Genomic DNA, 20,792 nt, shown 5'->3' with positions numbered 1-20,792 from the left:
GTTCTCGGGTTTTGTTGTGCATTTGTTGTTTCTGTTCCTTCTGTGGGTGTCCGTGTCGTCCTGAAAATTGGCTTTTGTTTGTATGTATTTATAGATTTTGTATATTTATACATATATGAAATTGAAATGGTAAGATCACATGGGATATTTGTTTACATTAGTATAAATCTGAGCTGTGTTTTATATATTCATATTCATATAAAAATGTTTTTTGTGTTAGAAACATTAAAAAGATTTTGCATGTGTATGATTATAGATATTTTATGTCAAGCATTTATGGGCTGTATTTAAGGACTGTGTCACTTCATGATGTCTTGAGAAAGGTCCTTTTGGCCAAAAACGTTAACTCTCTTTTCAATAAATCAACTCAGAGGTGAAAACTGTGTGTATGTGGGAATTGACATTGTGGTTGTGATAATAATCGTCAGTCAGGGTCAATCGTTTGACCTCCTCCAGCCTTTCAGCAGGCTGATTGTCCCACTGAAGACCTCCTCAGTCCACCACGCTGTCCACCAGCTCCCAGCATCACAATTATACTGAAGATCAGAAAAAAGCTCATAGATCGCCCTGTTCTTCTAAAACAAAGCGCGCAGAAAGATGCTGAAAAAAGCTGCAGCAGCCATGTCAGGTATGAGGGTAAGACTTTTGTTTTTTGAACATTAAACCATGTAAAACTGTTCCGGTAGGACCTCCCAGTACAAGTATGAACCCGAGAAACAGCATAACATGGGACCTTTAAGGCCTTTTATTTCTAAATGGGGTTTTGAGACTTTTAAGGGGCTGAGGCTCAGAGGTAGAGCGGGTCGTCCATCAATCTGAAGGCTGCTGGTTCGATCCTGAGACAGTGTCCTTGGGCAAGACACTGAACCCCAACTTGCTCCTGAAGCAGTGTCAGTGTGCGAATGAATAGTCTCCTCCAACTTAGATTCCTCGTGCATGAATGATGTGTGAGTGGGTGACTGAGGATGTAATGCTGAGTATGAAATGACTAGAAAGATGCAAATATATACAAATACAGATCATTTACCACTTTTAAGGACCTGTAGCCGCCTTGGTCAGTGAATTCTCCATCACTTAAGACTCATTGTTCGAGCACTGGATAAACAACTGAACCCACACAGTTGTGATATTATAAAGTAATCACTGTCCGTTTTTTTTTTTTTAAAAAAGCATGTAGGGTTACAGTCGTCTTTATTCCGAGCCTCGCAGGGGGTCCGTGAAGGCGGCACAGTTGTGAGATCAGCTGATTTTTTACGCTGCCATTTTGTCCGGCAGAGAAGCGACCAGCCAGCCAGTCAGTCCGGGAAGGGAAACCGCTGGCCAGACTTTTTAGACAGCAGCACAGGACGGGGGGACAGTCGGAGAAAAACTAACACAAACCGAGCCGATAATGCGGAGTCGATAGCCGGAGGACAGCGCCAACTGAGCCCGAGGACCGTGAAGGGAAACAACCGAGCTAAGCGGGCTGTCATTTTTAACTTACCGGGTCCGCCGGCTCTCTTCTTCGGTCACAGACTACACAGGCGCTCGCTGGCAGGTTAGCTAACCCCCGCTAGCAACTCGGCTAACACCCACCGCTCCTCGCATCTTTTTTTTTTCCCCCTCCTCCTCACCGGGACAAACCACACCTGTCGCGGCTGTCAGCCTCACAGCACCCTGGTATAAACTCCAAACAATGTTTGGCTCAGCCCTGAGTGACTTTCTACGCCCGAGGCGGCTTTTAACGCACACTTTTCCGAGCCACCAGTGAGAAGTTAGCTAAAACAGCGCAAGCTAACAAGTTGACGTGGAGGAGGAACTCGAGATTGTTGTTGGTGTTCTCCAAGCTGTGATTTCACACGGATTACTTTTGTTGTTTTGCCTGCCCCGAGGTGATCTCTCTGGTCCCAAACTAATCGTCCAGGTTACCTACAAACCAGCCAGTTAGCTATGTTTATTTGTGGCCAGAAAGTAATTTCCAGTGTTTACAAATTCCACAGTGGGACTCTTTCCTGGTTCGAGTACTGCAACGGAAACATTAGCTAACACAGACTAGCTCAGATTAGTGTCGTCTTGTCTTGTTTACTAGATAGATAGTCGGGATAAACTGTTGCCAAACACTTTAACTACAAAGCAGAGCTGCAGATCAGCTGCTGGTTGTGGTTTTTACTGTAAAGCCAATCAGATATTCTTGTACCTGCGTTTTTCTGTTTGCCACCAGTGATCTGACATTACTGCAGACGAGACTGCACAGGTTTTTGTACGCACCTGGAGACAGAGAGAAGAAGAAGAAGAAGAAGAAGAAAAAAGAAAAAAAAAAACTTAACCGTGGGTGTCTGATCACAACCCTTTACCTCCTCTTGACAGTGAAGTCACGTTGAGTTGTGTCCCGCAGGGAGTTGATCCATTGATCGGATCGTTATTGTGCTATTTTAGCTGATTGAGGAATAAAAGCAGAAAGAGAGACAGACAGACAGACAGACAGAGAGAGAGAGAGAAAGGAGAGATGTCGGGCCAGTCTATCACGGATCGGATCGCAGCAGCGCAGCACAGCATGACCGGGTCGGCTATCAGCAAGGCTGTGTGCAAAGCCACCACACATGAAGTCAGCGGACCCAAGAAGAAACACCTCGACTGTGAGTATTTCAGTCAGTCAGTCAGTCAGTCAGTCAGTCAGTCAGCTGCAGGGCTTCAAAAGCAGACAGACCGGTCCTCTGGGCTGCTGCTGCTGAAGCCCTGACACACACACACACATACACACACACACATTCCTTCACACTACCTGTATGGTTGGACACCGTCCATCAGGTGGATCACACAGGCTGGGTTGGGAGAACAAGTATCTAAGATCATGTGCATCCTGTTAAGTGTTTCTACAGTGAGACAAGTGGCTCACATTAACTGTGATGATGCTGGAGTCCATTCTCGTTGATCTATTTGATCAGTTATCTTTATGATTTTTGCCTACAAATGCCAGATGGGATGTGAAGTGACTCTTGGGTGTCGCCAAATCCCACAATAATATCCCTAAATTGCTCACCCAACCGCCAAACATCCATAAAGTATTCAATAAAAGTGACAACCAATGATTGATTTCCTTATTTAAACCAGTTGGCTACTTTTGCAAACACTGGATTCATTTTATATACTTAGAAATGTGAGACAATAGTGAATGTTGCCCTTCAAAAGGTCCCATAGCCAAAGGTATAGTTTATAAATAAGGGCTGCAGCTATTCTGGAATAATTTTCACACGATTTTATTGTTAATTTCTCAAAAAAAAAAAAAAAAAAAAAGCATCAGATCCTCAGATTTCAGGACCTGGAAACACAACAGTCAACATTTTTGCTTGGAAAAATGGTTAATTGATTGTCAAAGAAGTTGCCAATTAATTTTCTGTCAATCAGTGTTTCAGTTACTCATCAAAGTGCTTGTTTTGGCTGGACAACAGTCTAAGATGTCTAGATGTTACATTTCTAATGATGCAAAACAGTAAATAGCAGCAAATCCTGACATTGTAGAAGCTGTAACTAGTAAATCTATCATGAAAATAGTTGGTTTTAACATTGTACATCGTCTAATTCGTTAATCAATTAAGTGTTTCACCACTAATTCAATTAATGCTCAAAGAGAACCAACTGTTTCCCAGACAGTTCATGATGACGTCCATTAAAAACATCTTGTTACGCAGCCTGGTTCAGTTGCAAAACTCTTCGAGCAGGTTCCTGTCGTACAGGCAAGTCACACACAGATAACAAAACAAGTGGTGAAAGCAGCACAGTCAGGACAGACGGTGGTCACCTCATTTCTAAGTGGAGGCTAAGAGAGAGAAAAAGAGCTCTACATTCCCGGGAATCCTCGTGCACAATAAATTAATGCACCTTGCTGAGGAGAATGTCGTCAGCAAAATCTCATACAGCAAATTCCTGGCTCTTGGTTGCTATTTCTCTGTATTGATTTCTTTAGGCAGTTGTTTCCTGGTTGTCATTTCACATTTTGCTTTGGCGCTAAAGAGCGAAGTCAGTCCTCCACCTGCTGTGATGCAAGTGGGACGACACAAAGGACAGAACGAGTGAACACATCTAGTAAGAGGGAGTCGAGGGCGGCCGTGTGCACGACGGCAGAGCGTCTGCGAGACATCACTGGGACGAAATGTGCTGAAGTTCTGTTTTCTGGGAAGCCGCATTTGTCGGCACGGGACGCACATGTTTGATCGATGCTTCAGCTCAGCTGCCTCGCATCCGTCAGCTCCTCCTCGCCGACGAGACTGAGCTGCTGACGTTCAACTAAAGTCATGTATTGTGTCCGCTTCCTCTGTGAACTTGGCCAGACCTTTACGTCCAATACGCCACGTCAAGCTTAATCATTGTAGGATATTGATTTCTTTGTGAGAGCAACGACCTCAGTGCCGCAGGGGGAACGGTCAGCGAGCGGGGCATTGCACGAAGGCCTGATTGTCATGTTGTTTCTCCGTTTGATTTTACCATGAAGGTAACATTCGGCGACGGCGGGCTGTGTGGTTCATCGTGTTGTTGGTATTATAAGGAAGGAAGGGCGGCCAGCAGGCAGGAACAAAGGCAGGTTATAGGTTAGGTCGTCATTCAGTCAGGCAGGTAGTCAATTTGTGAGTCGGTTAGCAAGCCGGGGAGGCTGGCAGGCAGTGTGTTTGATCATTACTCAGTCAACTAGCCAGCCAGCTGATCCAAGCATCCAGTAATGTAATGAACACAGGCAGCCAAGTGAGATAGTTTATTCAGTCTGACCTATTCATACCTGATAAAATGATCTGATCTGACAGCTCTAACAGAAGAGAATGTACCCAGAATGTATGAGCAAGGGGGGTAATCAAAACATCATAGTATTTCTTTACCCATTAACCAGCACTGAGTTACATACTCAAAGGTATTGTTATCTCACAGATGTCTGTCTGAGGCCATAAATAAATTTCTACGGGCAAAAACCAACATTGAAATCCAGCATTTCCACCAACTTCCCGGTCTGTCAACAATGATTGCAGTTGACTTAAAGGACCAGAGTGCAGGATTTAGTGGAACCTAGTAATGAATAACCCTCACCTCACCCCTCCCAACGCTGGCCGGGGGAGTCAAGCTCCCTTGTTTTTTTTTTTTTCTTTTTTCTTGCGCTAAGTAGTAACGACTGTCCATTTGTCGCAAAACATTTGTCGTCTTCCAACTAGTGCATTCATGCCACCAAATTAGAGCTGCCACTTCAAGGTAAAAACACAAAAGGCCCTTGCTTTTTGTCTGTTCTGGGCCACCGTAGAAACCTAGAGGTGCAACATTGCAGACTGCTTGAAAGAGGACCGGCCACCTATGTAGATATTTGTGAAATTTAATCACAAATTAACAATAAAGACGTGTTTAAAATGCATAGAGAAGCCACAGATGCAGTCCATATCAGCTGGGTATTGGCACAAACAATCTGGAAACAAAATGCTACAGGTTTTAACAAGATCTGATGCTGTAAGAGGGTAGTTGGCAGCTCAGCCAGTCAGGTAGTGTAGGAGTTGGCTCCACTGGTTAGTGAACTGTATACCTGCAGCCATTTATCAATAGTGGGAGAGAAACTGGGAGCCCTGACGGGGCTTGACAGTGAAGACCTAGGTTAGTTTGTGTTTTTGCTAATTTAATCTGCTTGTCATTCAACATCTATTTTTCACATATTCTGAGCCCCCCACCCACCTACACACAAACACACACAACCATCATTTTCTTCCGTTCTCCCCTTGGCACAGTTTCACCGCAAGCAGCTGTGACTGTCTGACAGCAAGCTGTGAATGATCTCAGCGGCATATTTGCATCTAGACCCAATAAACGTATAATCCTGGCAGAAGCCCTTTTTTTCAGCGATACCAGCCAGTGTCCAGCCCGTGAGTGTGCGAAGGTTTTGGGGGGTCTGCTGTTAGCTCGAGCAGCCGTGACATTCACGCGCCACTGGCGAAAATAAGTGCCATTTTAAAGCCATTTAGTGTCATGATTGGGACCGTCCACCTCAATTAACCCTAGCGTGTGAGTCTGCGGCAAAAATGACGAGTCCTTCCCATCAGCTCTGAATAGCTCTTCTATTTATGGAAATTATCGTCGTAAAAATCAGTGACGGAGGGTCCAAATGTGTTGGAATATGTCTCTGTCTGCTTGCACACCTGCCTGCAGTTTGCAGGTTGTCAAGGTGAGAGTTATTGTGTGTGTAATCCAGCCTTCATAAGCAGCTAAGTGATTGCCATGGCACAAATACACACTCAGGAGGCCACTTCTTTCCGCTGTGGCATCATTGAAACGTTGATTGTTTCGCCATCTTACAGCTGTTGAAGAGAAGTTGTGACATTTAAACTGAATTCTAGTTTCCCCTTTACAGGCACTCTGTTGTCATAGCAGCAGACCAGACAACTGGCTTGTGTTAAATGGACTTAAGTTGACAGGGGAAGTTGGATGGTGAAAGCTTAGTAATGGTGCTGTTTTTACAACCTTTGTTTATGCGGTTGGGCTGGGTGCTGAGCATTTCTTAGAAATAGAGAATGAGACCCTGATGATGCTTGCCGCTAATCCTGGTAATAGAATATCCAAGAATTGCAAATGAAAGGCAGCTGGCAGAATTAGGCTGTTCTCTTGCCATTTATCTGTTTTACTGAATGACAGGGGGGGAAGTTTCTCTAGCACTTAACCTCTGTAAGCAATTCACACCTCAATATCACATGAGAGGCACTTGGTGGTCATGTGACAGTCACTGCAGTCACATAAATGTGCGAATGTGGTAAAGTGATACTGCAGCTCCCACCGCTGCGGCTCTGTTCAGGGATGGTTTTAATCCAGCTTGATGTACTGTTGATGGCCCCGTTTCACGCTTCCTCTAAACTGTCTGTCTTGTCTGTCCAACACGTGTCCTTTATTGTCTTTAAAGGGGTGATTGAGAGGAACGTGGGAGGATGAGAGTTGTGGGAAATCAACTTTAGCAGGGTCATTCAAAAATAGTGGAAAGTTGCAAAAACACTTGGGGGTTGGTCCGCTTAGATGGTCTCCACTCACAGGCGAAATTGGGTGGCGAATGAACCATTCGTGCCATTCAAATCCACCAGACTCCATTGACAAAACAGTCATTTTACCTGACAGAACGTAGGATTGGCCGGTCTACCACTGCCTCAATCGATTACCGTATTTACCGGACTATAGAGCGCATTGTGTGTCTCTCAAATATTGTGTTGGATCTGAACTAACCAATTTAAAAACACCAAAGTCACTCATAAACAAACTGATTGAGACAGCAGTAAGGCAGCAGCTCTTATGTAAAAGCAGAGTCTGGTGGCTTTGAGCGATAATAACGGTAATTATTGGTATTACCAGCTATTTCTGGCTAAACAACAAATATTTCAGGATCTCTCTCTATAGGGATCCTTTCTGTAATGTTGGACATAGTTTGGTCAGATGCAATCACCTTGAAGGCTTATATTATAGCCATTGTAGTTCGTTCACTACAGAGGTGATCTAGTGGGCCACTTCCCAAACTTTTTGCACCTACCAATCAGTTTGAATCCATTAATGTAAAAATTAATGGTTTGAAAATACCAAAGTTGCCCCTTAAGAGGTCTCAAGAAGGTGTTATCATACACAGTAAAGGCACTGTTATGCTTCAAACTAAGCACTGACGGTGTCTGTAACCCTCACCCCTACCACCTTTCAGACAATCCAACAATGTAGCCCACTTCATGTAGAGACTGACCAGGGAAGGTTAGGAGGACGGCAGGATTTGAACTTTCGTCTCATCTGTCTAGAACTTCCTTTAAGCAAAGATGTGCACTTATATCTCCATTTGACTGATTATTGCATCCCACCTCTCCTTCATGGCAGGGTTTTCACCCCCACCTTTGAGCGTGGCTGATTGGAAAAGCTAAAAACACTTTTACTTTCAGGCGTGATTGGATGCCCGCACACACACACGTTGGTTTCAAGCGTACCCTGGCCGTACCCCCCAGCAGCCCTGTAGAAAGTAAAGTACATGGTAAAATGTTGGTATGCAGGAGGAACTTGTGCATCGAGCAATTATATCAGCAGGCATCGTCTCTGTTAAAATGCCTTTTGTCAACACAACAATCCTCTCTGATTTGACGGAGGGCTTTCCTTCAGCAGATTTGGCTTCTCAGAAAACAGGTGAAAGGAGTGAACAGTAAAGAATCCCTATGATGCATCTTTATTGTGTCTCTAATGGGCAGCAGTTTGAGTGGAGTCGCCTCTGTGTTGTGTCATTACATGGAAACGTTTTGTTGCCAGGAAACATTTGACATGTTTTTGACCCTTTTGCTGGCTTTGTTTGCTGCTGCTGGATGCTTTGCTCATCTACATTGCTTCTTGAACTCTTTATTCTGTTGTCGAGTGGTGCAGAGTAGCGCTGATACACACTCTAAAATGGATGTGGTCACGAACACCTTATGTGCACATGACGCTCTTCACACTACACTGGGTGTCTGCATGCATTCTGGACATGGTAACTCATGCTTGTAGGCACACACAATCTGCAGATATAGAGAAATCACACAATTTATTTAGCTCAGACACTCACAACTATGCAAATCCAGAAAGGAGGCTATGACTTGTGCTTAACAATTATCTCAGTGTTTCATACTATAACAGGACCTCCAAAAATTGCTGTTAGGTGAACAAATTTGCAAGCCAAAGTCAAAATGACCATTTGGCGGGCAAGCCTCAGGCAGTTCAGTGCCAGCCTACATGCTAATCTTAACAGGAATCTTAACCACAGTTTTTGGCTCAGCTGCTTAGTCGGACTATCCTGTTTTTTTTAAGGTTATTTTCAAGGTTTTCTGCTCAGTAGCCGCTCAAGTTAAGGTAGCTTAATACAACATGCCACATCGTTTTTACCAGCTGGCTGAGCTGCTTGGCCCACATGTCCTTTAACATCATGTTGTGTCGGGCCATTTTTAGCCAAACCTTAAAAGTAGGTTACACTTACATGACAAATTGATGTGATGCTAGAGTAGTCCAACACTGTGACTGGCTCTGTCTGGCCTACACTGTCTGTGTGTCTCTGGGTTAGTTTAAGAGATAGACAGAGACACTGTACAGTAGGTTACTGAGCTCAGGTTCATGTGGTTTGTGTGTCATCCTCCAGTGAGTCGGTGCCCATTCAAACTTTACAGCTCTGTTTCACAGAGGAGCTTGTGGGTCACCTTGACAGATGTATTCATTGTGCACATATACTCACATTTGTTGAGTGTGTGTTGGAATGTTTAAGTGGCATTTGCGTTCATGGGTGTGATACTTCTTGGTTATACAAATATTTCCCCTGGACAATAATCAAACATGAGTCACATTGTTGAAACATCCCTTCAAATGGAGATAAAGCGCAACGCTGAAAATCACGCCCACCGGAGAAAACGATCAGTGCCACAACATGCAACCAAGCAGTGAAACGCCTGTAGCTAGCACAAAACATTAGGAGTTATCATGTGAGAGGATTATTTCAGCACACGACGTCTACCAAAGAGGAAAAGGTAGACTCACTATTGTCGTCGTACCATAGTTATCATGCGAGTGTTTACTCTCTGTGTGAAATGATGCTACCTTTGTTTAGCATTGTTGTTTCCCCCGTGTCTGTTGAACAATAATTGGCTGCCTCACAACAAAAGTATTTCATGATACGAGCGCCAACATCTGTGATGCGGCTGGTTGTCATTCCTATCAGCTGATAATTGCATTAATGTACACGCCTTATATTTATAGTTGCATAAGAAAAGATGCCACACCTTATATTTAAAGTGACACATTTTTCTAATATGTGATAATAATGGTTTTTCATTAGTGCTGCCTCTTGCTCTGAAATGTAGGTCTTGGGTTCTTTACCCGGTTGGTAGTGCATCCCACCACACAGCAGCTTTTAATGTTGAAGCTTTCAGTAGTTTGCCAGCAGACAAAAGAGACGAGGATTCACCTTCACGTAATAGAGCCACTGGAGAGCGATGGATTGTTTTCCCCTCCAGTGTGGGTGGGTCTTAAATGCGCTCTGTGTCTTTAATTGTTGGTATGCTGTTTCCTTTTACATTGCACTAGTTTTGTAGGGGCCACTCTCTGTGATCCTGTACGTTAGTTACTCCGTGTCGCCGCAGTCACAGGACCCCACCTGTTGCTGTGAATTATGACAGTCTGTCATTAGCCGTCGCCACAACAGGACTTGTGAAAGAACGCCAACTCTAGCTAGCTTCCCTTCTTTCTGTAATGTGAGACAAACACAACACTGAGTGCGCAGGAGCCGTAGATCACTAAACAGGTGCTGAAACAACATGAAAGACAATGAATGCTGTTGGAGTCGGTGCTAACGTCCACTTTCTGAGTGGAATACAGACCAAGCAGTGTGATGGTTCCTCCCAAACGCTGGACAGACATCATAAATCGCTAATAGCTGAAAGCCACTGCTATGTGGGCTTGCTGAAAAAACAAAAATTATGATTATTTTTCCTTAATTGAGGGTTTAAAGAGTAATGTATGAGCTGTTGAGTCTTGATTCCTCCCCATACTTTGTGTTTTTTTCTTTCTTTCCACGATTCTGTGCCTTTTCTATTTTTTCCTCCTCTGCTCTCTCATACAATATGTACCCACATGGAGTGATTTACTGCCATCCACTGAATACCACTAAAGAAAGAATTCAGGGAATTGAAAAGGTTCAGCATGATTTAGGGACATTTAAGGATACAAATAGTGCAGCTTACTTCCTGCTATTTGTGCTGCATTGATTCCAGCTCTGATAGACCTGCTGCAGGGTGTATCTGGTTAGCTCCGTGGCGGGAACGCCTGTGTCTTAAGTGATTGTAGGTGAGTCTAATGCTATCTAAACAGAGCGGGACAGCCCCTCCCTGGCTGCAGAGCCGAGATAGGCTCAGTTTAGACTACCAGGCAGGAAAAAAGGCTTACTGCTGACTGTCTGGATACGTCTGTTTCAAGTGAAGCCCGAGGGAAGGCACGTCAAGTGCTGAGAGTGTGAGACTCTGAGCGTTTGTGTGTGGGAAGAGGGAGAAATTGCAGTGGTGTTTCTGCCTCTCGTGAGAGTGCTTCAGTCTCAAACATGCTACGTACAGTAGTCAGTGAATATGTAATACCCACTGCACACTCGAGTAGTGATTGAGTGAACAAATATCGCTGCACAGTTCACACTGAAGCACGTTCAACATGACCTAGCATCATGCTATAAAACAACACAGAGGAGAAGCAGTATTAGCCTGCTTTTATTAAAAATATCATTCCTAGAAACTCCCAATGTAATTTATTTTCTTTTGCATTATTCCACCCCCCCTCCCCATGTACTCATTCATTATTATAAAAAAAAAAAAAAAAGTCCCCTCCTCCTCCTTTGGCAGTCACTGGTCCATATATACCTGAATTATAAATGATTCTTTGAAGTTAGTATTGATGTGGCAAACAGACAAGTCAGTAATTTGCTGGTAAACGTAGTGGAGCACTCAGACCAATTAATGCAGCTTTCAAAATCGGTCATTTGGTGCCTTCTGGTAACTTAAAGGATTAAATGTTCCTCCATGGATTGAGATTGTTTTTCTTTTTTGAAAATTCCATATCTTCGTCAAAAAACACTTGGAGAACCCACTGAATTATCTAACTTGTGTCGTCGTCAAGCTTAAAACAAGTAGATTCTCAGTTCTTTAAAGGTGACATTTTTGAGATGTCGGATAGTTGCCTGAGAGGTCATGATGCGTTCTGTCATTGCTAGATGGAGAAAAATTGACCTTAACCATAAATCTCCAGTTATTCTGTCTTTAACAATAATGATAAAACAGATATCAGCACACCAAGTGTTTTTTAAAATGTATTTATAAACGGGAGAAACTTCAGTGGACTCTCAATGGACAGACATCCAGTGTACAGCGCCATACAGAGTGAACACTACATGCTCATTTTACACATGTAGTGTGTTAAGTAATGTTTGCTCATGGTTTTAAATAGGCTTTGTCTGCGTCTATGTTTGTGTGCGTGTGTTTGGGAACATTCAGTGCTTCTGTTCCCGTCCCGTTCTGATGTCTGGTTATTTTTAGCCGTGTTCTCTCCGGAGCCTTTGGCTGGGTTCAACTGCTTGTTTTTCTTCCCGTACTCTACCTGTGTGCATGTCTGTCTGTCTGTCTGTCTGTCTGTCTGTCTGTCTGTCTGCCTGCCTGTCTGCCTGCCTGCCTGCCTGCAATCCCCCTCTGTCGGCGTCACTCTCTTTTTCTGACACAAATGGGTAGACGTTCTTCCCCCCCAAGGCGTTTCGCACAGAGACACACACTCTCAGAGACACACATGCAGAGGCTTCAATCCCATTCGCTTGACAATATTCCCCCCCCGTGAAAACATGGAGACAAGAGAGTTTGTCTGTCCCCCTCTGTCTTTCCCTGTGTGTGACGAAGAGGCGGAGGAGAAACCACTCTTATTTAAGACCTCAAGGGAAGAATTAAAGCTATAGAACCAGAGCTGGTCTATTAATAGACCAACTTCTGGTGACACTTTGTCGTAGTGTCTACACTCTCTGCCTCTTTCTACCCTCTCCCTAATTCTTTTTCTTCCACTCCCTCACTTCCTTGCTTATCACCCCACCCTCCCATCTTTCCTCCCAGTCCTTCCCATCTCCTGCATTGATCTCACAATTTCTCTACAGTTACAGATTTTGATGCACAAACTCTGGGTTTTGACAGATAGTGAGTACAGATCCAGTAGCAGTCTCTTTTTTTGTCCTTGTAGATTTAAAATTGAGCTACCTTACTGTTTGGAATCATCCTTCTATGTACAAGCCAACATAAGGCTGTAACCACACAACACTTCCTATGGATCCTGGTCTTGGTCCCGCTGATGTGGTTCTCCATCAGCCAATGGATGTGCGTCTGTCCAAGGCTACAGCCTGTCCGTCCTTGGGAGCTGGATCTCTCCTTCACTGTGGTGCTCCCGGAGGTTTCTCTTTTTCCTTCCCAAAGAAGGAGGGTCATAAAGGGCAGGTGATGCCTCGGACTGATCCATCGGACTGATCCATTGGCCTCATCGACTGCTGGACTCTTTATTAGATTGTTTGTTCGCTTACACTTGTTTATTTCAGTGAACTTTGTAAAGCACTGTGAGACAACCCTGTTGTGATAGTGGGCTATACAAATAAATTGAATTGAATTGAATTGAACTTCTTAACTCAAAGTGCAGACTAGTTTTCACTTGTGCAGATTTAATGTTGTAGCTAACTGTAAATACTACATTTTTCTGGTGAATCAGGTATTTGTTTGGGTTGAAAAATGTCCCAAACCCAATGTTGTTTAGTTCAGAGTCACCTTAGATAAAGAAAAGCAAGTCCTGGAACCAGATCTTTGGCATCAAAATAACTGCTGTTACTTTTTTATTTTGTTGACTCAACTCTAGTTGTAGCAGAACATGTCTAAATTGCCTTTGCTGTCATTTCTTTATCAGTGCTTTAAAAGAGGTACACTGGATTTGTCATAATACGGTCATAACCTTGTCTGTTTTAAAGTGTTAGTGATCCCTCTCTTCTCCTTTACTTCAAGACGAGTCCACACTAATGAGTAAATGACTTCTTCACCCAAGCATTCACTGGCAGTTTTTTTTTTTTAAAAGTTACTGCACCAAAATGCCAAAATGTTCTGAAACCGGCAAACTCTCCTCCTGACTCGGTCCGGCTCGGTTATGTAGCTTTTAATTTGTTCTGGCATAGCTGGATTTAGTGCTTCTCTGTGACACATTTTTATGTTTCAGTCTTCAGCCAACTGACTGATCAACAACGAGAACAGAATAATAATTTGTCTGTGCCTCCTAAAGGCTACCTGTTAACCACAGTAAACAGTAACTGCTATGCTGTTGTCCTGAGACAGCCCATCAAATCACTGTTTTATCCCCGAGAAGTCGTCTCACAGCATAAACATCAATACAGGTGATGATTTAACCTCTATTGTGTCATCTACTTCATTGGCAGCAAAGTGAAAGAACTGGATGTGACGGAGAGCCTGTGAAGATGTACGCCATCGAGCAGTAACGGCTTTGTTTTCCCCCGTCAACGCCACAAAAACAAAGAGTGGCGTTTTCATATTCACCCACTCTTTATAGAGATTTACCAAAAGCACTGTTAGTAGAAGAAGAAAAAAAAAACCGCCAGCTTAGTGCGATTGTAAAAGAAAGGAAATGATGTGTTTTCACATTTAGCTGGCTTACAATTCTCTTACAAATCTTCACACCTCTCTCCTCCACCTCCTATCAGAAGGATTTGAGACGAGAAGGAAGAAAGGGAGGGAGGGAGGGAGGGAGGGTATGGACGGGGAATCCTCTTTTGAGGCAAACCCTGTCTGCAGTCCCTAACACAGAGATAGACAGAGGAGCGAAGGAGATTACTAGTACATGCCAGACAAGGTGCTGATACTGCGGAGCGTTAATCTTTAACAGATTGGGGCTGCACTCCTCCTGCCTTCTGTGTCTGGCTTTTCATCTGTGTGGTGTCTGTTAGTGCGCGCGTCCCGATGTTACTCTGTACCTGTGCAGATTTTGAATGAAGGTCAGTCAACTCTGCGGCGGCACCCTTGTTCAGTTAGCGGCGTTATTAAACCTTAATAATCTCGATTCCCCCGTGGAGTGATTGGAACGGCAGGGTGGTCGAGCTGTTAGGCGCACCGTCCTTCAACTGGATGAACATGAACACTCAAGCCTTTTGTGGGAAAGTGTCCTTGAGCAACACTTTGAATCCCTATCATCAGCAGAGGTGCTGCTCTGTAGTGTCGTTGACTTCTGTCTCCCTTGGAGAGACAAAACCTCTTTGATCGTGCAGGAACATCAGGATGTGTCAGATGTTTTCCTGCTCTGGGAAAGTGTCAGCATATCGTACATATGAGCACATACTTCTGACTCCAGCTATAAAGTAGTCTGATCTAGCTAACAGTCGTTCCCAGGCTGCATATTTCACCCAGAAGCTTCAAATATAGCCAGGTTTATACGTGCCCACTGTAGAATAAAACATGAACAGGGAATATGAGCCTGTGAAGTGTTCAGAAGACTGAAATAAATACTAATAGTCAGCCAAAAGTGCTCTCTGTGATTTAGCATGACTAATGTTCAGATTAGGGCTCGGTCATACATCAGGTTCATTTGATTAATTCTAGCTTTTTCTATTTGTGTAAATTGTTTACAAAATGAGTTCAGAAAATGTTGAATTGCACAAAAAGGTCATTTTCAGTCTACCAGTAATATAAATGATAGCACAGTTACAGTTAAAGAAGCTCTCTGGGGCTACAACAGTCTCTGTGACATGAGTAGTTACACTATATGTGCACACGATGCAGTTTAAGGGACTGTTGGGGCTCCGGCTATTTAGTGGTTTTATAGGAAAAACTAGGTCATCTCCAGATATTGTATTTATTTGCCAGTTCATTTAAGTGATTTTCTGCTCTGCAAATGGTGGCGAAATCAGTATTTTTTTTTTTTTTTTGGGCAGTGTAGTTGAGCAAAAGGAGGAAGTAAATGAAGAAAATAACAGATGCTGTCGTAACCTCTCAGAGGCTGGTAGGACAGCACCGTTTTCAGGAGGGTGACAAGATTACAACGACACTGTAATGTGTTTTACACAGGGATGTGTTAACATACTGTCTTCTCCTCATAAGAATCTCAGTTTAATGCGGACAACCTTTGAGATTTGCCCAGATGGATTCCCTACAGAGCCATCTCTTTAAGAATTCAAACTATGTGAGCCTGACCTTCCCTCGGTGGTCTCTGAAGGGACTGAGCTGTGTCAAGCACACAAAGCAAGGCACTGATGGCTGACCAAGGTTTTAAAAGATGTCGAGATAGGATTGAGAAGTCGGCTGTAGATCTGTTCCCAGGGGTTAATCCACCTCCCACCCGGAGGCTTCTTGAATTATCTGGATCAAATCTTGGTGTTGAGACTGAATGTGAAGTCCACTGATGGTAAGGTGCAACGCAGGGGTTCCATATCGACTGATACCAGCTGTATCAACACCAGACTGAATTAGTTTAGTCCACAGATATCAGGCTGTTTTTGGACTTTCTATCGATGTGCCATGTAATTAAAGCAACATTTATATTTACGATGTATTTTTGTTACGATGTAACAATTGATTGCTGCTGCTACATGAAAGGTGTCACTCTGATGGCCTCTGTGGCAACGGTTCGCTAACAGGTTTGTCATATCAAGTTAAAAGTTAGTAATAGTGTTGTGTGGTCAGTCTCTGTTAAATCATTATCATCCCTACACACGAGTCAACTGTAGATTAGTCTGACATGATCTGTCCAAACAAACACTTCTGATTCTTCTAAATATTGATTATATCGCTATTAGATTCAAGGCTGCACTCTAATAGTCGACCAAGTTAGTCGTTGATCAGGTTTTCATTGGTCGCCGGAGAAATAAAAACCTTGATGTGCCGTATGTGAAGAGCTGGAGGGCTTTTAATTTGAAAGGACGGCACAGGATATGGCAACACTCAGTCACCCGGTCAGTCACAGACAGACGTTAGCGTTTTCACGGCTGCTCTGTGCACTTATAAGATAGAAAGTTATTCATGTCGGGCAGGAAATCCGCGCTGTGGGGTCATTGTGAGAGGGTGAAGCCGTGCTATCATGTGTTCAATCAAATCAACAAAATGTTCAGACAGTCTCCTTGCTGGTTGTTTCCACACATTCAGAATCATTACTCCCATTGTCGGTGTAGGAATTGATATTGTAAAGGCTCATTGGAACAGTTTGGTATTTATCTGGAATGTAAACAGTGTTAACAGTGTTACTTATAACAGTCTGTCTCAGTCCTGGAGCACTAACCATTTTCAGATGCCCCTCAAAAATATCATTTTTTAAAAATATTAAACGAATATCATAATTGTGCGATGATGAATGGCTTGAAGTGACGGCTTATAGTTGACTAGAAAAATCTTTGGCAGCCCAAAATAGTTGATATCGTTATGCCTGAGGACTAGTTGACTGGAAGAAAATAAAAACAGAAACATGCAAAGACTGGGATATTTCTCATAAATAGCAAAAATGACTTTTGAGCAGAGAGGAATGCTGGTAATTAGAATAAGCCGCAGTTTGTGCCCTCATGTGGGAACAGGTCATTTGTTAACATATTAGTAGTAACACATGATGTCTTCTAGGTGATAGATGCTCCGGACAGACAGGAGATAGGTTTGTTTACAGAGGAGATGAAAGTGGATATAGAAACTGGAGTTTGTGTGTGTGTGTGTGTATTGCCTGGATGCGGGTGGATATTGGGGACTTAAAGGTGGATGAAGAGACGACAGGCGAGCACAGATAGAAGGTAGCCAGCTGGGCCAGATGTGATCTGTCTCCTCCTCCTGCCCTTCTTCCTCTGCTTGATCTGACCACCTGCTTTCTCTCCCCAAAAACACTCACACGACTGTCAAAGCAGCCTCACCGAAATAACAACCATGTCGCCTAATGTCGGTAGATTTCCCTTGGCTTACGGCATTGAAGCGTATCAAGCATACATACAAGGGCACGCTTCCTCATGAGATCCCTAGTCTGGCCCCCCACACAACCCCCCAGCCTCTCATACTGGTCCCCTGGTACCAGGAAGTCTCTGCTCTATTGTGGTTCAATCAAAGGGCACAGAGGTCAACAGATGACCAGCAACAATGGGCCTCAGATCAGAGAGGAACAAGGAAGGTCGCTGTCAGGAATGAGATCACATTTACTCAGCAGTCATTCCTCCCACGAGTGTGTGTGTGTGTGTGTGTGTGTGTGTGTGTGTGTGTGAGAGTGTGTGTGTGTTAGCTTGTTTGTCACAATGCTAATTTCTTGTGTAGGACAGCAACAAGCTTTTGGAGGAAAACTACATGCTGGAGGGAGGAGAAGGCCCAAACTAGAGCTGCATTTATTGGGTGTCAATTATTATGTCATTGTTATATATGAATCTGTTTATTTCAATTTTCTCAATGAATCAACCATTTTGTCTTTAAAATGTCAGAAAGTGGTGAAAAATGCCCATTTTAACTCCCCAATTTCCCACGTTGACTTCAGAGATCTCCAGTTTACCATCATGTATGACAAAAATAATCATCTTAAAGGGTTAGTTCAACATTTTGAGAAATTTGCCTACTAGCTTCAACGCTGAGTTAGATAAGAAGATTGAGACCCCTCTCATATCTGCATGCTCAATATGACGCTAGAGGTAGCAGAAACTTAGCATAACACTGTAACATTTCTGTTAATGTCCAGATTAAACAAAGGAGAAATAACTAACCAGCTAGTTTAGCTCTTTCAAACTTTGGTTTTATTGGTTATCTGCCTTCATGGCTGTAACACATATTAGTTGTGGCGAACTGCACATCAGAATTGAGGCAGATCTTGAGTCGATCGCTGCCCACAACATCCTCCGTCCACCCAGACCATGCACCACAGCGCGAGGGTCGATCCCCGAGGAGGAGAGGAGGGAGAGCCGGGATAAGAGCCGAGCTAACCCAGCTTGTACCTGAGGCTTGTCCTCGCTAATGTCCAGTGGTGGGAACATTGACTGGATGAAATGGGGCTCTGCCTGCTTAAGCAACGAAAATTCAGAGACTGTTCGTGCCCACGTCTTTACAGAAACCTGGCTTCATCCCAGCGCCCTGGATCAAGCTACTGCTCCCACTGGCATCCATAATAAAATGTTTTAAACAAGACAGTAGTCGCATAAACTATTCCATTATTTTTATAATTTAAGAACAATTTGAAAGTCATGGCCCGTCCCTAAAGAGCGCTGCGTTAATCGGACCAGTTGTATCCGTACAGAACAGTCAGTTCCCACCAAGGCCGCTTTAATAGAGTACTTGTAATGAGGGAAAGGCTTTTGACACGGCGTCATATTTTCTCCCACACTGAGCACTTTAGCCCTCTGTTGTCTTAACCATCTTGTAATACGTCGGCATCAATTATGCGGCCGAGATTCCCTGTGTGTGGCATTGCTCGCAGGACGTTGAGGCGCTGGTCAGGGCCTTGCAGTCGAGGCTCGTTAGACTGAATCAGATGTACTTTTCCATCTGTGGTCGGCATAATTGCTCTAAGTTTGCTTAAAGAAAAGGAAAATAAAAATAAAAATAAAACCCCTCAGACCTGTCTCTGTTGCGGACCACGACAGGGGAGAGAGGAGAGATGAAGAGAGTCGAGGAGGCTTGTTGAGCCGTGTGTGGATTCCTGCAAATTGTCTGGATGAAAAGACACTCATGTCTCTCATGTCTCATTATCTTTTTTTCATTTGAGTATCTCCCTCTTCTTTCCCCAATTCACAGTCACTCGTGTCTTTTATCTGGTTTTGTCTCTTTCTACGTCTCTATTTGACTCTTATCCTTCCTCATTTTTCCCTCGCCTCTGTTCTTTCTCTCTCCTCTTTGCTCCTGCACCCCCCCCCCCCCACCTCCTTCTGTGCCATGTTTGCCTCAATCGCCTCTCCTTCCCTTTTTCTCTCCCTGGTCTGGGATCAGTGGCATCTAATGCTATCCACTCTGCCTGATTAAGTCAGCACATGTACCCTCTTTACATTATCACTCTCACACACACACACACACACACGCACACACACTCATGCACGAACGTCCCTACAGACCTAATCAGTCCTTCTCTTAGTTCTCTCTCTCACACCACTCCAGACCTAATGAAAAAACATGAGCTCCGTTAAAAAGAAGCCGAGCTGGACAGACGGCAGAGAGACTGAAAGAAAACGTAGCAGCAGAAATAAAAGAGATGGAGGGGACGGGTTGAAAACAGAAGAGAAGTGAGGCAGCTAATTCATTAACAAAGCCACCAGTCGCTCTTAATGCCTTCTTCCAGCTCAGAGATATTAATTGTTTCTAATCAGCATTAGTAATATCATGCAGGGATGCAGTAGGAGGGGGAAAAGAGATGCAGAGAGGCAGAAAGACAAGGTGAGGCTTACAGTCAGAGGAGGGCTGGTATTGAGAAGACTCGTTCAACATGCTGATGCATTCATGTGGCTGGAACATTTCCCAATAGGCATGAAATCCTGTGATTTATCCTCCTGCCACTCTATGTGTTGAAAACTGCAATTTAGATGCACTCCGTTAGCCACTTAACGTTGCTCCGGTTGGCTGTCAGACCACTAAATGCAGTTAAATGGATGCATTGTGCTGTAATGTACCTTTGTATTACACTACTCTTCACTCATTTGTATTGACTAAATAGCCCACCGCCTTGTATGTTTGTGTGCGTTGCTGCAAGTGGGAGAGGTGCCATGTTGAGTGAGCGATTGAGCATAATGCTGGACTGTGTGTTTGTGGCGCTTGGGGGGAGATAAGGCGTTAAGTGAGTGAAGGAAAAGAGCGGAGATGGTCTTTATTGAATGGGTGCCTGCGCCCGCGCATGCCCGTACGCGCTGATTATGATGATGAAGTCTCCCGACGGGACTCTCCCTGCTACAGTCCTCCAGTAGTCTAATGAGAAGCTGTTTCCGTAGTTACCAGGTGTGAGAGCTGGCAGCTCTTAATGTCCTGTGGTGAGGAACAAAGGATGGGAAGAGGAGGAGGATGGAGAGAGGGAGACAAAGGTTGGAAGTAAAGGCGACGGAATGAAAGGGGTGGAGGACGCCAAAGAAATGAAACCAAAAAAAAAAAAAAAAATCTCATATCTTGTGTGAATGATCAATTTAGCAGTGTGTGTCTGTATCGATGTTTGTGCTACAGAGGATCGGTGTGTGTTACCTGTTGTGAGTGAAGACACTGAATCTTTATAATAAGCTAAGGGACCTGAGCAATAATCAGTTCAAATCAATCTCAACTAAAGTAGTGAGAACAGCGAGGTGG

At 43.8% G+C, this 20,792-nt stretch overlaps 1 protein-coding gene across 3 annotated transcripts in view; it reads left to right on the top strand.

The window, feature by feature from the left end:
* Positions 1-2,133: 2,133 nt before the first annotated feature.
* The window catches only part of LOC139223120 (phosphatidylinositol-binding clathrin assembly protein), a 74,840-nt gene continuing 56,181 nt past the window's right edge, over positions 2,134-20,792 (top strand). Inside the window, exon 1 of one of the 3 annotated variants that reach the window (XM_070855082.1) lies at positions 2,134-2,615. In XM_070855082.1, the coding sequence (XP_070711183.1) occupies positions 2,486-2,615 (130 nt within the window). In that variant the 5' untranslated portion in view covers positions 2,134-2,485. The remainder of the gene's footprint in view (positions 2,616-20,792) is intronic. The other 2 variants (XM_070855080.1, XM_070855081.1) reach the window with 2 other exon arrangements.

Source organism: Pempheris klunzingeri, chromosome 23, assembly GCF_042242105.1.
Source record: "Pempheris klunzingeri isolate RE-2024b chromosome 23, fPemKlu1.hap1, whole genome shotgun sequence".
Classification (NCBI taxonomy): Eukaryota; Metazoa; Chordata; class Actinopteri; order Acropomatiformes; family Pempheridae; genus Pempheris; species Pempheris klunzingeri.
The sequence above is the reverse complement of the archived record's forward strand: the minus strand, read 5'-3'. Positions and strand labels throughout refer to the sequence as shown.